The sequence below is a fragment of the Aethina tumida genome, chromosome 1 (genome assembly GCF_024364675.1).
Source record: "Aethina tumida isolate Nest 87 chromosome 1, icAetTumi1.1, whole genome shotgun sequence".
NCBI classification, from domain to species: domain Eukaryota; kingdom Metazoa; phylum Arthropoda; class Insecta; order Coleoptera; family Nitidulidae; genus Aethina; species Aethina tumida.
The window spans coordinates 78,573,146-78,592,401 of NC_065435.1; the positions used below are offsets into that span (position 1 = coordinate 78,573,146).

Genomic DNA, 19,256 nt, shown 5'->3' on the forward strand with positions numbered 1-19,256 from the left:
ACCCCCTAAACAACCAAAAATAAGACAAGAATTTAGCAGAAAACAATTTATTTCGGAATAGATGCATATATATATACAAAGAGATCATAAAATATTATACAAAGTGTTCCATTGCCCAGAAAATAACTGTACAAAAAAAAATAATATTAAAAATTTCAACGCTTAGGAAACATTCCAAAAAGGAACGCTCTCAAACATCAATAACCCAAAATTCTATCATCCCCAACCAATTTTTCTATACAAAAATATGGCGCCATCAAAATCAATTCATTTTAACACTGGTACAATTTTGTATGCGCCACATACATACATAGTTCTAAAGATAAAATTTAACACATGCTTTAACTTCTATATTGCACATTACATAACTTGTTAAAACTATATACATTTGACCCTACATATTAAACGTCTATTTCTAAAATAGACCAAATAGCAGATCAAAACTTCGTTGTACGTAAACCCAAAAACTAAGATAAAATAAAATTACACAACTAATACAGTCCTGAAGGTAGATCCGTCAGTTTACCATGACTTCTACTACTACTTCCAGACATGAACTCCTTATGTTTGGTCAACGTGTGTTGATGATGGACTTGTCCGGAGTACAATCCTGCATTTGTATGACCCCTTTTTATTAAAAAACTCGAGGAAGTACTAGTTTTCTTTTCTTGAATCCTTGGAAAGTAATAGGGCACCTCATTATCTCTTTGTATGGGCAAAAACATTTTATGTTTCTCATCTGAGTGGGTGCTTAGTTTAGATTTTTTTGGTGTTACGAAAACATTAGAAATACTTCTGGATAAAGATGTACCCGATACATTGCCAGAATCACTTTTGGTGTGGAATCTTTGTACTGTTTTCTCCAATTTATGATCAGTCACTACTATGTCTACCATCGAATCCAATCCATCATCAATCCTGTCCAGACTCTTAGACTTAATCCTGGCAGTTTGCAGATCTTCCATCACCTTCTGTTTGTGATGGTAAACAGTAACCGGTGTATTATAATAATATGAACCGTCGAAACTGCTCTGTTTTGGAGTTATTGCAATCTGAGTTTTCTCCACGTGTCTAAACGACTCGGACCGTTTAATCGAATTTCTTGAACATAATCTGGATTTACGTTCCTGAGCCTTTGATTTCTCCTCTGGAATCCTCGAAGAACCATCCTTGTCCAGTCTTGGCAATTGACATTTAGATGCACTAAGAAGAGAATCTGAACCTTCTTCACTTGTATAAGCGGTTTCGTTTTCAAAAAATAGCTCTTTATTGTTACAATAGTCGTAGTCCTCTACTGGGATGAAAAGGTGAACTAAACTTCGGGCTCTTCGTGGAGGTTGAGGGAATATATTCGTCGGAATGATTTCCGTTTCGTTGCTTGGTGCATAATCGTCCACTTCAACGCGTAGCTGCAATTTACTTTTAACTTGTGCTTCCTCAATTCTTTTTCTATCAAGTTCTTTTTTGCGTTCATCTTTAATGTATTGTTCCGTTTCCGCGTCATTGATTATGTTCTTTAACTCTTCTATTACTTCATCTATTGTTGTTTCTTCTTCGTCTTCCTCAAGATTTTTCATTACACCACCAATTGGAAGTGTTTTATCGTTGTATACATCAAAAACTTCATCTGGCCGTGGAAGTTCATGATCAGGCGATGGACTTCTTTCAGATGATGATATACCTTCATCGTCAGCTGACGGATGCGCATCTGAAAAAAAAAATTGAAATAGTTAAATTATGATCGCATGTTAGAAGTACCTTTTTTTGGTCATACAAATCACACCTTTTGAAGACTTGTTATCTGACTTCAACGATCGAACCTCTCCTTGCAGTTCACTGCACCTTTCCTTCAAGCACTGTTCTAAGGATATTAAAATGCCCTTTTCTTCCTGTAATATCTAGACAAAAAAAAATAGTTAATTAAAGTTTTAATAAATGTTTACTAAGGTGCTTACTTGAACACGCCTCTCTAAGAACAAAACTTTATCCCTTAAAGCATCATTTTCTCTTTCGGCGTCATCAAGTCTTATAGATAATGTTTCTATATCAATATGTTTTTTCTCCCAATGATCGATTTCTTCAAACACCAAATCAGCAGTCACTGCATTGTTTCCTATATTCTACAGCAATCACAATTATTATTAGTATCTTTGTGACTTTCTTAAATATTTTGTTACCTTTTTGATGGTGGCAATATCAAAACCGGCCTGTTCCAATTCAGCCTGTATATATAATCTTTTTTGAGGCGTTGCTGCAGTGTCCAAAAACTTATTTAAGAACTTCATTCCTGCGGCAAGAAGTTCCTTTTGGCCACCAGCAGAAGTAAGCATTCCTATCAAAAATCTAAATCTTGTAGGTTCTCCAAAACGAAGCCTTAAAGTAGACATAGCCTCTGAAACTGCGGTGTGGCCTGAACTTGAGTGTTCACAGGCTTTTGTCAAGAGCTACAAAATAAAATTTAAATAATGTGAGCTATAGAATGGAAATTGCACAAACCTGAAGGGCTATGATTCTAGATTTGTTAACGTTGCTCATGATACAAATAGCTAGTGTGAATAAACTAGCAGATGAAGCTGTGAGTTTTCTGATGCCTTCCGAATATCTGGAGCAACAGTTTAAGAGACATTGCAAGCATGAAAGTTCGTCGAGAAGTGCTCTACGTTGTACGGAAGGTGATATTTTCCCAGTGGTGTTGCTAGAGCCTGGAACTTGTCCGTTGTTTGATTGACTGAGTTGGATGGCTCTGAGTAAATCCAGGAGCAGTGTGACGCCATCTAGAGGATCTCCAATAAATTCCTGTACGAAGCTGAAAATTAATTAGTAAAGTCAAAATTATTTGTGGAAATTTTAACATTGGGTTATTCTATAAATTTTAACATAAAGTGGATGACGATAATGGTGAACCACTTGCAGACGCTGTTCGATTGGCTGTGGAATCGCAAAAAAAAGAAAGGTAATAACATGACACGAAAATTAATTTGTCAAAATATAAAAATGACATGCAAGTTTCGTAGAAATCAAACCTAATTATCAATAACTAACAACAAATTTATTATTTTATATCGATCAAGTGTGTTTCTATCAACTTTACATTCTGAAAGTCAATCAATATTTTCGACCGTCTAGCTAAAAAAAAACTGTTTACTCAAATTCACCTATTGTATTTGTGGTAACAACGCTGCATGATGGAATCCTGCGAAACCTGCGGCCCCCTACCCACTTCTACACCCGCCGATTCTAATCCTTGTCCTTTACCATGCACTATTCCAGTCCTAGCTGACAATGTTCCGAAATATCCTGTCGCTGCTTGCGATGCCAATCCCGCAAACCAGAACCTATGCCAGCCGTGCGCCAACGTGTGTGTACCTGTTGTGGTACCCCCATCCCCGGTCGTCCCATGCATTAGAAGAAAGGTAAAGTATGTCCAACCGGCCAGACCGAAGTCCTTCGCTCCCAACCGCCGCTTCGTGCCTCCCGAGATGAAAATGGAAGACAACACCATCTACAGAAAGTCCTACTTGCCCGTAGAGATAGATCGCGTTAAGATGATCCTACCTGAAAACCATCTTTGCGTAGGAGACGGTAAGATTTCACAAGATACCGTCAATAAGATGTCGTACATGCCGCACAAAGTAAAACCTCCCTGTCCCTTTTACCCGTGCGAGCACAAATTGATTGGAGAGGGCCCCATGCAGGACATAACAACTGTGAAACACGATTATGTCCCTAAGCCGATCTGCAAGACCAACGCGATCGTACCAGATTGTAACCTGTTCACTTCCAATTGTCCATTGAGTGACAAAACCGTCAATCGTTTGTCCTACATGCCTGTCTGCGCTCCTAGAGTCAAACCGGTCATCCCTATCAACGCCATCGACAAACCTTCAGGTAAATACAACCACCCTCTAACTAGATCGGTTTAATAAAGTTTTAAAAATGTTTTAGGCAAGATGAGCGACCGCACCATTCACAAGATGTCGTTCCTGCCATGGGAACCAACAGCTCCGGAAGAGATGCCATGGGCGGAGAAACCGAAGTACGTGCCCCCCAAGCTTAAGATGGAGGACAACACGGTGCAGAAGATGAGCTACATGCCACCGGGTACGTTCATAGATTGCGATGATAATGATCCCGATTGCGTCGAGAGCACCGTGCAGCCCCTATGCTCCGGACCGCAGTGCTGCAACCCCTGCTGCTGCCCAAAAGCTGCCTGCTAAATCGAGCCTAAGATGTGTCGTTTTGAAATTGTTTGTGAAACCTCTACAAGACGTCTTATACAAGATGTGCAATCGATTTATACACTGTTTTTATTGTCTCTTTTATTAAAAATAAAATGTACATTTATATTTGAATTGTTACCTGGGATAAGCTAATCGCAGATCGGACTTCAACTTGGCAAGGAGTTCGGTGACAGTACCGAATTGTCGTAAGGTCATCTCGGAACCGGATGACGTCAGCATAGGGTTCCGATAGTCGCGGAAGCTGTGGCTCTGCGACCTGCTACATTCTATGTCGGTGCTGGTGGTGTTCGAATACAAAGTGACCATTGCTCCGTTTGCGCTCTTTCTACCCCATTTTTTTAATGAGATTGCGTAGTCTTCTGGGTTGTAAATTGGAGGACGTTGCTTTTCCTGAGATATAAAATGAGTATGGTTAAAATTACTATTGTATTTACTGTGATATTGTAGAAAATTGTAATTACACACTTTTACGTGCTGAAAATTAATCATAGTTATGAGTGTAATTAAATTATAATGATAATGAATCGCAGTTAAAAAGAAATTTGTGTTCTTTTTTCATCACCTAAATGTGGGAGAAACTTTTTTAACTTTTGCAATTGATGACTCCAAATTACGAAGAAATCATACTTTAATTAGCAAAAAAAAAAAGCGGAAACTAAGCGAAATATTCTCAGGTATGCAAGCAACATTTTTGTCGCGTGTGTAGTGTAAAACTTGATTGTCTCAGATTCTGATTTCAGTGAAAATAGCAACAAGCTTTATTCGCGTAAATTTCCAAAAAATATTTTAATCTGGAATTTTTTGTTTGATCTTTAATTAGATAATTAACAACATATAAAAAACACTAGACTAGACAATCTTTTTCTATAAATTTAATCAACATTATCCAATTATTTATACTCTTTCATTATCCCACGCGTAAATTACGAAAACTCGTTGTTCTGATAATCACGAAAATTAAGTGCTTGATCTTACATAAAGCTTAATCACCTGATGCCTTGTTTTGTTCCTCGTTAAAATTGTTTCAAGTTCTAGATGTAAAAATTATACTTACACAATATTTAGAAAAAGCCCAATTAGAACCTTCGCACATACGTAACGAATTAATTAGAACAGTGATTTATGAAGCGCGAGGCGACGCTTCACGCTAGAGTTTTGAGTAAAATTGGTTATAATTTTTTTTACGACTTTATTTTCACTTTTTTACACTTACAGTCACTTACAAATTTAGTCCACTTACTTTGTTGATGGAGTCTTCAATGGGCGGAAACTGCCCAATCCGGGATGATTCTTCCGAATTCGGTGCCATGCTGCTTCCAGAATCAAAGAATTCACTGCAAAAAAGGTAACTTTGGAGGTGAACTGCATACGCATTAACATTGGATGAAATATTAAACAGTAATTAACCATGCAACATTAAACTAACATTAATTAATGGAGATGGTCGTAAAATTGCACTTAAACCCGTCGATAAAATCAGATATTTGCTTTACTTCTTTTAATTAAACGATCGGGGATGAGAACATAATTATCCGTTTGATCGTTTCTTAACATAGATGGCAATTAATTCAAGTCAGTTTATTTGTTTTTGGGAAAAAGTACGTTGAACTTTTAAATTGGACATGTTCATTATCTCTGAGGTATCTGAGGTATTTTCGGTGTAAGTACAAAGCCATAAATCATGTTAACGTTCGAGGTCTTTATGGTAATGAATATACTACATGTTGTAATAAATATTAATTTTAATTGTGATATTTCCCAATACAGATATAGATAATACCTTTGTATTTGCTAGAATACTCTGTTAAATCCTCACCCGTTGGTTATAAAAGAATTATGCAGGAAAATTAAACAATCCCACCTCGTATTATTAAATGTAATAACACAAATTCAAACTCGTACAATAACATACGCGAATTATGCATATGGATGATTCCCAGAGCATAATGATATTTCCTACGCCTCAGATAATTGACTGTTCTTTGTTTAAAAATGAAAATTATAACAGAAACAGACACAGGAATGAATAAACAAGTAGCAGAACTGATGAATGATAGATATATGTAACGTATGGTGTTTTTGCTAACTTCCTCGTTAAGGTTTACTGTGGAATTTAATAAATGATCTACATATTGAAAAAAATGCCGTTCACTAATACTACTATAGTTATGTTTCAGGAATCGTAAAATTGAACAAAAATAATATTCACAATATTTTGAGTGTGCGTATTGACCTGACGAAACTATCAATTTTCCACGGGCTGTGGACTGACCACATTTCGAAACGCCTCTAAGGTGGATTCAGGTTAGATGATAACGACGTTAAAATTCTTGGAGAATAGTAAAAGTCCCGCTATTATCCGACTGCATCGTGCCCGATCAGTGCAGTATTAAGTATTTTTTCGGTTTTTCTTAAATACTTTAACGTGTACAGTTAGTATTGTTGTATTGTTGCTTGTGTCATTGTTACCGCAGTTACACCGCAAATTTCTTGATTAATTGCATCAGGACACCGCAAGTAATGCAGCAACACCTGCGAAATTTTTCACATTTCGCGCAGATGTTTATTGTGAAAATTTAATTTGGACATCCAATGGCCTAATGATTGAGCCATTTAATACTCTCATCTCATTATAATGTCGTTAAGTTTCTTTAATTGTGCTTCGTCGAACTTTTGCCTAGAAAAAGTCATTGGTCTCTTACAAAATTAACAATACACATTTTTTTAGGTCACTGTCGTTAGTAAAGAAATGGGTGAGCAATGACTAAATGAACGCAAAACGAATACTAACGATAATGGTATTGTTCAGCGAATGACTGAAAGTAAAAATACGCATTGTTTCGATTGTCTTGATTGTCAACGATAAGAAAAAGTGAAGTGATTTTTTATAAATATTTTTAGGGCAAATTTTTGCACATATTAAGTATTTAAGAAATTAATTAAACAATTTAATTAAATTTAAAAATCCACATAACATCGCACTGTGTAGTTTTCCACTTAGTTGCATATCGAACACAACCAGAACTGGGTCGATATCATTTTTGACCCTGCTTCATTGTCTTTACAACAAGACAACCTCTTGATTACAATGTAGGTGAGAAAAATCTATTTCAATTAAATTCCTCCAGTTTTTCTCGCCCGAAGGGAAGAAATTTCTCCGAATGTGAAATTGTCTTTAATCAACCAGTTTCTTGAATTGATTTAAACACGTTACATAATTATAAAGGAACAAAAACATTTGGCTAATGATTTTATTAATATTAATCGACAATTGCACGCACGGTTTCGAAACCGTAAGAAGCGACAGTGACGCTTCCAAACCCGCCCGATCCGAACCCTTTCGATTTTTTCGGATTTTCTTGTGTGTATTCGGTATTTGCCGAATCGTACGGTACTTGTGTGTTTGTCCCGTCAGCTGGTTAGCGTGCCGGCCACCGCGTACGCGCCTTTGTGAAGTCGACGACTTTGCAGGACGCACAGTGGGATCGAAAAAAAAACTTTTCCTCAATAAACAAATATGATGGTCTAAAATCGTATTGTAAATTCTTGTGGAATTGAAAAAACTGTCAAGTTTATAACACAGTGAGGTTTTCCCATGTTCAGGTAGTACCGAAATTTCTTAAACAAGAATTTCTAACACGAAAAGAAATTGGGTCGGAGCATCATAACGTGTTTTCGAGAGTGAAATTCATGCTATGAAAATGGGTAAATTTTGTGTCTAAAAAAATTAATTATAATCATTACAATTAGTTGCCACACTTAAGCAAAATTTTTCAGAACTAAGATTCTAATAAAAAATGAGACAGGAAATGTGGACCATTTTAATTTCACAAAACAAGTCACACAAATCACAAAGAACCTCATTTACTATCCAGCAAATAGGAATTAATTACAAAAATAAATATTACTATTATGAGTTATACATAGTCTTTTTGCACAATCCATTCCATCCTTCTCAGAAGTTGCACGACGTAATTTACGAAAGACGCAAGATCTGTATCGGAATTATTGTGAGTGGCGTGGCGATGTGGCGTTAGATAAAGTCAATTAATGCGGTTGCAACTGAAAAATCCGTTGTATATCATATCCTGTTGATGCCATGTCAGTTATTGTTCGCCTCTCGACCATTATTAATTGGCGAGGACGTGTCGTTACGTTATTAGTGGCTTTTGCGTCGTTTTGCTGATCGACGTTCACCAAGTTCGTTCATAATTGCTGGTTTTTTGCATTTTGTGCCAGTTAATTATCGATAATTGAGATCTTATCTTGTTTGCATTTAATTTCTGCCCCATGAAAACTACCTTGTAAACGCTTAGAACGATTCACTCCTTCCTGTCTTAATTTATTACCTCCCTGTATTATTTTCTCTCAACATGTAAAACAAACATTAATTGTAAAAATCTCTAATGAAGTAGAGACTCGTGATTTTTAAATCAGTGTAACTGTTAAAACCATCAATTAAAAGGACGGAAACAGAAAAAAGTATAAACTTTGGTGAGAAATTTTGAATTAAATGCGCTATGAAATATGTTAATTTATTTTTTGTACGGAAACTACACTCAAAATATATTTTATTAGATTGTTATCTATGTAACGGTGATCGTTTATATAATTGTATTAAGGCATGGGAAACACTTTTAGTTAATTATATGTATATATTGTTAATTTTGTATAATATACTTAAGAGCACATGGTCGACTATCGTGAGGTACCACTTTGCATCTGATTTACAATTGCAAATAAGATTTTATTGAATTTGCCTCGTGGTTTTTACACTTGATGTCAATTGTGTTAGGATGATGACCCACGTAATTTTAATAATAATTACTGATTTACATCTGTGTTTGTGACAAGGCAAATAAATGAAAGGAAAAAAAGACATTCCACATTACGATTCCCTAAAAACATCTCTTGTTTTATTCTGTTCATTTCTAATAGTAAAATAAAGGCCATTGAACGATAAGGATACCGAATCGGCCCCAGAAAGGTATCAGGCTCATAATTTCGAAAAATGTTGATACTCATAAGATACTTCGACCCAGCAAGTTTCAGATCTTTATCTGTTACCGTTTCTGAATAAATCAAAAAATACTGAAAATCAGTAAAAATTGTTATTCTCAGCACCTTGTGACACGATTGATCTAAATACCAGATATGTTTTGGGGCATGATGGCAGCATCTAGGAAAAAAAGTAAGAGCTATATGTGTTCATAAGAACCTTAAAAAAACTCATTCAATTTTCGATGAAATTATGAGCTCAAAAATCAATTTCTTTTTATGATTTAACTCTTGACATTTTATCATGTCAAGAACAGAACTTTTGTGATTGCTGTACTAGTAAAAACAACAGAATAAAATAGGGATACTCATATAAAAATAATTGTTTTTCATTTAATGGACTCTAATCATTATTATAAACTTTATTTCCAACTATAATGATTAAATCAGTATAAAATGCTATTGTTTATATAATTAAACTACGTTTTAAAGAATTTAAACTTTAACTTTAAAGTTCTGTAGTTTATCATTTCAAGAGTTAAATCATAAACAAAAATCGATTTTCATTTTTTTTTTTAATGTTTTAAAAAATTCCAGAAGCTCGAAAATTGAATAAGAAATTCAAGAAAAAATAGTTTCATATATTTATCGTTATAGTAACATGGTATTTAGATCAATCGATTCACAAGGTGCTGAGATAACAATTTTTACTGATTTTCAGTATTTTTTGACTTATTCAGAAGCGGTAACAGATAAAGATCTGAAACAGCATTGAAGTATCTTATGCGTACCAACAGTTCCTGAAATTCTGAACCCGATACCTTTCTGGGGCCGATTCGTTATTCTTATCGCCTTATGGCCTTTATTTTAAATCTTATTTTATTTAAATACTTTTATAACACACTTGTATTGTGTTTGAATTAATTATGTTACAAACAAGTTTTATTAATAATTTAACCCACATTATGCACCAGAACAACTGAGACACTATCGTACAAGATCATGGATGCAAATTATCTCTCGATCGGTTAAATCGTACTGTACTCAAACCTACTCCACTTTGTTGCAACTGACACAATCAATTGATTTGTTGTAAATTTTTTCAAATTCATCCTAGAAAAATCTAAATGCCACATGTTAGAATTAGAGAATGAATGGAGTAATTGTTAATCGATTAAAGCTATGCGTGTCAGTTTCAATTCAAATTAAATCATGGGTGACTAAGTAGATTAATAAAGGTATTGTATTTTATATTTTGTGTAATTGTATTATTCAGCAATATTTTTATCATAGGTGTTAATGCGTTTTCAGGTCTAGGCCTGCATAAATGAGCAATAACGATAACAAATATATATGATAATTCGAAACGGAAACTGAAGAAGATAAACTATAATCGGATATGAATAAGTTTTCAAGAATATTCAAAAGAATATTAACGTTTCGTTGACCTAGTTTACAACAACAACAACAACAAAAATTATATCCGTTCACGGATTCGCATTTGGAAATTTAATTAATAATTGTCAGATAATCATACAATCAAAATCACTTAAATACAATTAATAAGACAGTTTATATCCATTATAAAATCTATTTTCTAATCTCTATTTGGTCAAGTTTAATTGCCTATCCATATTATATACGGAATCCGACTTTTACCAGTCATGTGTGATGAGTAATTTATTTAATACGCATTATTATAATTTTTTCTATGAATATTTCTAAAATTCGAAATCAGTGACACATAAAATACATAAAAAGTTGCGTGTTTTTGATGAATTTGATACTATTTAATTCGTTGCTACAAAAAAATATTTGTTAACCGTAAAATCATCAATTTAACAATAAAACCGATTTCGTTTTCAAAATGGTTTTGTATTATGTAAATAACAGTAAAGTGCAAATAACGTAATTTATGGTTTACGTTGTGGTAATTAAGTAACTTTTATTGTTATTCACAATAGACATTTACATAACCTTTGCTATTATTTAATAGGTTAATCTTTTTGTTATGTGTTAATCTCAATCAACAATCAAAATTTAAGATGGTAGCATAGTTATATCATTCGATAAAATTCGATCCAAATGTGTTAATCAAGCTTGTGTTAATATATTGTTATTAATTTATTCCAAGCATCCGATGGAGTAACTTGTACCGTTAATCAAAATTTCTCAATCACCTGAATTAATTAACCGAACTATCTTATACACACATTCACAAAACTAATCAACAGTGGAACTGAGAAGATTTTCCCTCAGTATTGAGATTAAATCGGCGAGTCATTTAAAAATTTGCATGGAACAAATGGAAAACGAAAAGTGGGGGAGATTTGCAAGTAAAAGGATTCCGATGTGATCTACATATCGTGTGTCGTTAATTGATATCATGTTTTGTTGGATTTTTCAATTAATGAAATGGAACAAAACACGAAGTATAAAGTGGATTGAATTACATACATTTGATTAATATTATTAAATATTGTTATTTTTAAAAAGGCCAACAATTATGACAGGATTTAATTAACTAAGAAAACTGCACGATATGGTTACATTTATCAATATGTATGATATCAATTATAATCTATATCAAATAAACCGTTATAGTTAATTTTCATAATTAAATTTTCAATCTAACACAATTTAATTTTCTATATAAACAAAAAAAGTATAACATAATATAATAAGATCATTTTTAAAAGTGAAATTTTTAAGAATACAAATTATTAATTTTATTTATTAATTGAAAGTTACTTATTTCAAATAATTTTAATTATAAAGATTTATGATGATATTATTGTTCTTGATAATTAAATTTTCATTTAATATAAATTACTAATTTTAAAGAAAAAAATTATTAATATATATAAAAATTATTTAAAAGTTTTAATTCTAGTTATTATGCTTATTAAAAGTACAATTAATTTAATAATTTGCGAAGTGAAACTGCAACACTGCACCACATGTTTATCATATTTATTGAATATACGGGATACAATTAATTATCGTACAGTTTCCATGTCGCTTATAACTTACACCTTCACACCATCCCATACATTTTTATAAATCTATAATCTATAAAAAGCTGAAATAAAGTTTCACTTTATGATACTCTGGTAATGATTCCGACACAAATATATTAATAACAAACTTTTACTAGTGCGTGCGACCAAATAAAACACAAAAACCAATCAACGATCGGAAGTGTCTATCCAAGAAAGTAAAACCATCGGATATACCAAGTGGGTCACAGATGCACAATTTTTCTCCAACTCAGATATCTCACTGCAACTTTCAACTGGGTCACTTGTCGATTTGTTTTTTTTTTTCTTCTACTATTGCAATTTGTTCTTATATAAAATGAGTGGGTTTGTTTGACAAAATATGTAAATTGGAAGGATGAAATAACGTGTTTTTATTATTTAGAAGACTTGTAAAAAGGTGTTTTCTCTATAAATATGAAATATGTATCTAGGACAAGATATTAATTAGATCTCTTATTCATTTTTCACTTTCAACATGAACAAAGTATTCAAATGTTTATTAATCCGGTAACCTTTGAAATCAATAATTTTTTAAAACCATTGGAAAATAATTCAACTTTCTTAAATTAATACTTTCTTAGAAGGGTAAAAGGTAGTTAGTTGTGGAAGTGTTTTGCATAATTTTTATCAACCAATTATGTAAATAATGTATAAAATTATGTTTATTTTTTAAATTTGTTGCATTAGAGATGCAAACATGTCTATTTGCATTTGGGACAAGATATTAATTAAATTAATAGATAGAAACTTTCAAATGGGCAAAAACGTTTATCATACTATCGATAATCTTTACATTTCTGTTTCGTAACATTCTTTAAAACGATTCAAATAACTTATAATGCATAAACTTAACAACAAAAGCGTGCACATAAACATTCCTGACAGTTAACAGTTATGTCCTCATGTCTTTATGAAATATAGCTTGTTCAACGGTTAAAATCGAATAAAATAATTAAATTTCATACCTAAAACGTAAATCCAAACTTAATTACCCTGTCATGTTTTGCTCTAGAAAGTAATTTATTCCAGTATAATTTTTCCATAAAGTTCACCGGCCGGAGAAATTTGACTAACAAAAGACAATGTACCACTGGGCGTAATAAAAGGAAAGTTTCAACAAACTAAAACACTCATTTTTCTGATAATTTGTAGCGTTATTGAAAACCCACTACACAGTTAGAAAACAATTGTTTATAGTCTTTCGAAAAACTGTTATGTTTGTGTGCATTTATTCATAGTAACTGTCGTTCAAATCCGATACTTTATGAAACGTTCAACACCGTCGGGATAAGAACTAGGACGTTAACTGTAATGTGCAAATGAAAAATGTAATTTAAACATTATAACATTTAAGTTATTGGCAGAACAGGTTGGTTTTACAATGTCGACTCATGTCGGCTAGACATCGCACTCTGATATGGAAAAAGTGTCTTTGCCATTCCACCAGTCACCTTTCTTAGTACAGATAGGGCAACCTATATTTTTTACTTTAATAGAAGAAGAAATTTATTTTAAATACTTAAATTACAGAAAAGTAATATGTAATGTTCTATTTCTTAAAAGAAAATTTTAATATACTATTAGAGTAAATGAAACAACGTCACTTCTTCAATTCCCAAGCAAAAACATAGTTTCAATTTAACAACATCGCAGTCACAGCTAATCTATATAATTATTAAATTGTATCGGTTTTCAAAATAAGACAACATTTTCCTGCTGCCGTTCCGAAAAATGCGTAATTCCCTGCTGTTATCACTACTTTACATAAATCAATTTATTGGACGCTTGTTCTTGCGTAGCTGTAAATAATTTTAATGTGAGAAACATCGAATTAATGGTTAATAAAACCGGCCACCGTTTTTCCAGCTCTTCCTACTCGGATTCGTACATCAATTAAGAAAATCGTCCTTTTTGCACCGTTTAACCCAGATGTCGAAACTTTAAAATTCCATAAACACCGATTAATTGCACATGATAATCCGACACCTTTGGTATTAAGCCAGCAATTTTAATTCATCTAACAGTTAACTCAAAGTAAATAGGCTAAATTACTGTTTATATTATGTTTGCGTGCAGAACTGTATCGACGAAGGCTTTCCTTCACAATGAATCCTATTTGAATTGTAGGAGTCTAGTAATTGATGTTCGCAATGTGATTTATTTTGCATGGAAGAGCATGGAGGACATCGAAAACAATGGGGGTGGCGAAAATGACACGAACCAATTAAAAACGTGTACAGTCATCGGCGTCGGGTAAACAAATGGACGTGGAATTCCATCACATATCACTCACGGGCATCCGAAGGCCCAAAAGGTCATAGCACTTCTGTGATTCCTTTCTCCCGTTCCTTCTGTTTAATCGGTTATCTGCCAACGAACGAGAAACGAAGAGTAAATACTGAAATTGTGTTCTTTTGTGGATGTTCAATTTGTGCCCAAAGCAAAACGTAGAAGGAAATTAAATAATTAACAGGAAATCGGTTAATACGATCTGACTAGGTGATTTATTATTAAACATTGTGGATAGTTCAGTTGGAATTTCTATGTGAAGTTGATTATTAATTATTATTTACAACTCTTGGGTTAATAATTTTATAGCGGTGTAAACATTCGCATATTAAATAAATTTCTGGTTACCAGATTAATTTTGTAGATCTCCTTCCTACTTTAATAAAAAAATTTGTCAATTTGTGTTGAAAGGTAATATTGAAATGTAAATATTTTATGAGTTATAAACGAATTAAATTGTCAAAAATTTTGTGAAATATATTTAAATTTTATGCATCTGCATTATTAATATCTATATATATTCATTAAAATTTTGTAGTAAAAGTTTTATTAATTATGATTCGATTTTGTGGGAAACACTCAATAAAATAGGAATTAATATTCCAAATAAATATAATTTTTGACTTGAATACCTAATGTAATATAATAAATTTAGATTTCTGTTGTACAAACTTTCATGTGATAACAGATTAAATAAAAAGTTAAAGTTACATATAAAAGAAAAAATAATTTTTAATATTTTGGTGTATAAATTACATATAAAATATTCAAATTTAAATAAAAGCAGTTGAAATATGTATGTGAAGTGCAAGGAATACGTATAATACTTCATCACTTAAATTCCAGGACGTTAATTAAAAACAAATTATGTAATTTTCCCATCCTCATCAATACCTATTAATTACAATGTATGTAATTAACACTTAAAATGTATAATTTCAATATATTCAAGTGCAATAAGTCTCTCATTTCGAAAATCATTTGCGGGGTCATAATGACAAAGTGACTATTTAAAAAATTGAACCAATTAAGCAAACTAAAATGGAATCATGAACTGGCACAATTTAAATTGATTTTGCACAGAAAATAATAAATTTATTATTTGTTTGTAGGTTGAAACGTAACATAAGTAACATAATGATGTAATTTTATAAATTTTCTTTAATTAACCTGCAGTTCGCCTTCCCCATAAGCCAAATACAGATCTAATGAATGTGTAACACCGCATAATCTTAAACGGTCGCATTGTTCCGGCAAAACGGTTCGCATATTTCAATCCAACATATTAGAACAAGCTGAATTTAATTACGGCGCATTATTCAAAAATAATTGCCCGTTGTTTTGTCGTGATTAAAACACGCGGCAAAAATATTCCTCCAATATTGTTAGAGCGACTTTTTTGTGGACTAACAACGACATACTCGAGCAGGTCGTTAATTGCAAAATACAACAAATCAAACAGAATTGATTATTGATTGAAAACCAATCAAATCAGATCGTATCAATCAGACGAATTAATCGACACCTTCGCGGTCCCGTAATCGCTCGAAATTGCGGCATTACACACCGTATTTGTTAATTACAGGCCGCGATTCCATAAAATAAATTAATGGGGTTTATTTACTGGTCAAGTTCGAGACGCTATAAATTCAAATCGTATCTGTTTTCCTATCAGTTTTACACGAAACTATTAACATATCCGCTACGCTATGCGTAAAAGATAAATTATTAAGTCTGAGCATGAAAATTACGGTACGGAGATGTTGCATTAATAACCTCGTTTTGCCCCTGAAAAAATGTCTTTCAAAACTTTGAACTCTAATGGTAAACTATTGATAAATTATATTAAATATTCAAATAAAATGGGATTAATTAAAGATTAGGAGCAACATTAATACCCGAACAACAAATTGAACGTTCGTCCTTAATACTTCAATCGTGCATTCGCCATCCACCTTGTCGAACCCTCAAATAAATAAACAACGAATCACCATTAATATTATTAATTTTAGGCAATCAGTCGCGTTGGTCGGTTGCCAGATGTTGCGTGGATTCAGATACGTACAGATCGAACCATCGGCCTAGATATGGTGTAATTTAATTTCGGAATATGGCTTTTTTTAACGGTACCAGGTATGAATGGTGGTCCTAAAATTCGACAGCAAAAACGTCCGGTGATGATTGTGTTAACCCAAATATCAATTGACAAATAACTGTGTATTTCATGGTGTTTGTAGATTTATCGACGAAAACGAGTCGAAATTATTGTTGAACGAACAATTTGTTTATGTTACGAAAACCGCAATTTTTTAGCAGGGACATCTAAGAGATTGCCCAATAATCTATTAAATTTTACACAAGTGGCAAAGTGTGCAACTGAGATTGTGATTTTAATTTAACTCATTAACTTAATCTTGACCTTAGTAATTGGTGCTTGAAGAGGAATTTAACAAAAATACTATTTCCGTATTATTTACCTACATACTCATGCTAAATCGCTTTGGTAATTAGCATATCATACATAAGATAATGTGGAAGCCATCTGACCTGCAATTACAACCATCCATCCCGAATTAGACCAAAACAAACGCACAAAGCATCAATTTGTGGGAAAATACAAATCACATACGTCGTAAAAAAGCACATATTCAAACAAGTAGTTGAAGTTAATGGTCGATTTAAATTACATCTCTCACACAATTATTTCAGATTGTTCACTGGTGAACAAAGTGGATTACAGTAATCTCTATTTATTAAACGTCCCGACCTTCAAATATTCGATATGTTTAAGCTTTAATGGCTTTGCAAAGCCGTGTTTTGAGCTCGAATTGGTGTTATTTAGTCCGTAATCATGGGAATTGAAATCGTTTAGTAGGTGGTCTTGTGAAAATTCTAAACGATCAGACCTTAATTAATTATTATTAAATTAGCGTGGTTTAAACATATTAATAAAATTGCATTCGAGGCGCCTCTTTTGTTCCCACAGTCTTTAATATTGGTTCTGGTCATCCGATGGAAAGTTTTCCCATATTCTACCCATAAGTCATGGAACAAATGTTCCGTAGAAAAATGTCGTTTCCGTGTACATGTAAAAATAGAAAATCGCTTATGGTGTTCGGTTTTTCTCGATTCTGGGTCAGATCGTAAAGTTTTATTGATGACGGGTGAAAAGGTTCAACACATATGGTACCAAAGAAAACAGAGGAAAAAATATAACTGATCAAGCGGTATGTAAATTAATGGATTGATAATGGTCTATTTAATAAAAAAAGAAACTTTTAAAATAAAATCTAAATACCTAAACGAATTTTGTTAATAATTTGGACCTGTCATTAAACAGATCAATTCTAAAATAATAAATATCAAAAATTGTCTAAATGTGTGTTCTAATTTGAAAGAAACTTTTGCATTTAAACATTTTAACATAAAAAATATAAAATTTTTAACTAATTTTCAAAAACACCTTTTCTTCCATATAAAAAATTGGATTGCAATCAATCTAATCTTCAAAATAATGGACCAATATCCTCATTTCTATCGATCCTCGGCCGGATAACGGAAAAGGAAAGTACCGAGCGAGTATCTCAGACATCCTGCGTGTAGTTTTTTCTACGATCGCAAGTTCCTGCACCAACTCAAACAATTATAATCCCATTACGAGCGTTTGTTCTAGTTGGTCGCTCCAAATTGTTTCAATTTCTTCAACGGCATTACATTGTTTTAAAACCGTGACCAAACCATAATTAATTGATTAACAAAAAGAAATTAAAACAAAAATTTCTGGGATTAAAACGTCACTTTCAATGCCGGATTTTTGTTGTTATATTATGAGTCCGAGGATGAAAATCAAATATTATGTTCCTCATTTGTTACTGTATCAGAAAGTTAGTACTCCGCAAGCGTGAAATATAAACTAATTAAAATCTGATATATAGATGAGCAGGAAGGAACAAAAAAAAAACGAATGGTACCAAAAGTGTACAACAAAAATGGTTCCACCTTAAGAAGTACCATACCTACTGTGTTAAGTATGTATGAAAAAAGGCCAGCTAAACCCAAGTGCAATAAATCTTATATCCAATGAGTGTTGGTACCGTTCCAGAAGTGTCATTGATGCCAATTATGGGTACCAACAAAGAAACGCGCCAGCGAGGAAGTCACAACTTATACTTGCCCTGTTTCTCAAATACCCATTACCTTTCGTACTCAACCCTCCAGACAACAAAAATTACTCGTACCTTTTATGATAGATCCCCAAAGTCATGTGTGCTGGTCCGGGTCACAAAAAAAAAACTAACATCCAAATCAGGGGGTGATGTAAACCTCGGTCACATTCTTCTCGTAGGAAAACAGGACGCAAAAAAAATTGTGTGGTACTGCGATTCGAGATGCGGCACGTTTGACAGTACTGGATGGACTACGTCGCGAAGAGGCGGCACGAGAACGACTGGTCGCGTCGGTGCTTCTTGCCTCTTCACGGCATGCCAAGACGTTGCACCGCTACTATTATCAAACAGTGGCCTTTTAACTCGGCAGTACCAAAAATGTCCCTCATCAATAGTAACAATAACAATTATATTAATAATAATCATAATAATATATTTATAATATATTTTCCATAAACTATTTTCGTTTTCTTCAATTCCTCAATTTTGAAACTTTTGTTCCTCCTTGTTAAATTAGTAAT

At 33.0% G+C, this 19,256-nt stretch overlaps 2 protein-coding genes across 3 annotated transcripts; one reads left to right on the plus strand and one right to left on the minus strand.

Moving 5' to 3' along the window:
• Window positions 1-241: 241 nt before the first annotated feature.
• LOC109593923 (uncharacterized) lies at window positions 242-19,005 on the minus strand. Its single transcript, XM_020009059.2, has 8 exons — window positions 18,808-19,005; window positions 5,482-5,575; window positions 4,360-4,631; window positions 2,497-2,806; window positions 2,178-2,444; window positions 1,956-2,120; window positions 1,784-1,898; window positions 242-1,708 (listed from the first exon to the last, which is right to left on the minus strand). Exons 1-8 carry the CDS (start codon window positions 18,831-18,833, stop codon window positions 492-494), a joined length of 2,466 nt encoding a protein of 821 aa, XP_019864618.1. The 5' UTR covers window positions 18,834-19,005; the 3' UTR covers window positions 242-491.
• On the plus strand, window positions 2,872-4,352 carry LOC109593940 (stabilizer of axonemal microtubules 2). Of its 2 annotated transcripts, XM_020009086.2 has the most exons (3): window positions 2,872-2,953; window positions 3,271-3,888; window positions 3,946-4,352. In XM_020009086.2, exons 1-3 carry the CDS (start codon window positions 2,887-2,889, stop codon window positions 4,215-4,217), a joined length of 957 nt encoding a protein of 318 aa, XP_019864645.2. In that variant the 5' UTR covers window positions 2,872-2,886; the 3' UTR covers window positions 4,218-4,352. The 2 variants fall into 2 exon arrangements, with proteins under 2 accessions (XP_019864645.2, XP_019864637.2); XM_020009078.2 differs by lacking the exon at window positions 2,872-2,953 and having other exon boundaries at window positions 3,064-3,888.
• Window positions 19,006-19,256: the final 251 nt, after the last annotated feature.

Coding starts and splice junctions, on each gene's coding strand:
- LOC109593940 (XM_020009078.2), top strand. CDS start 3,183: ATGATGGAATCCTGCGAAACCTGCGGCCCCCTACCCACTTCTACACCC. Junction 3,889..3,945: donor CGCCATCGACAAACCTTCAG/GTAAATACAACC, acceptor AAAATGTTTTAG/GCAAGATGAGCGACCGCACC.
- LOC109593923 (XM_020009059.2), bottom strand. CDS start 18,833: ATGACTTTGGGGATCTATCATAAAAG. Junction 5,576..18,807: donor TTGGGGATCTATCATAAAAG/GTACGAGTAATT, acceptor CCTTTTTTGCAG/TGAATTCTTTGATTCTGGAA. Junction 4,632..5,481: donor TTGAAGACTCCATCAACAAA/GTAAGTGGACTA, acceptor TTTATATCTCAG/GAAAAGCAACGTCCTCCAAT.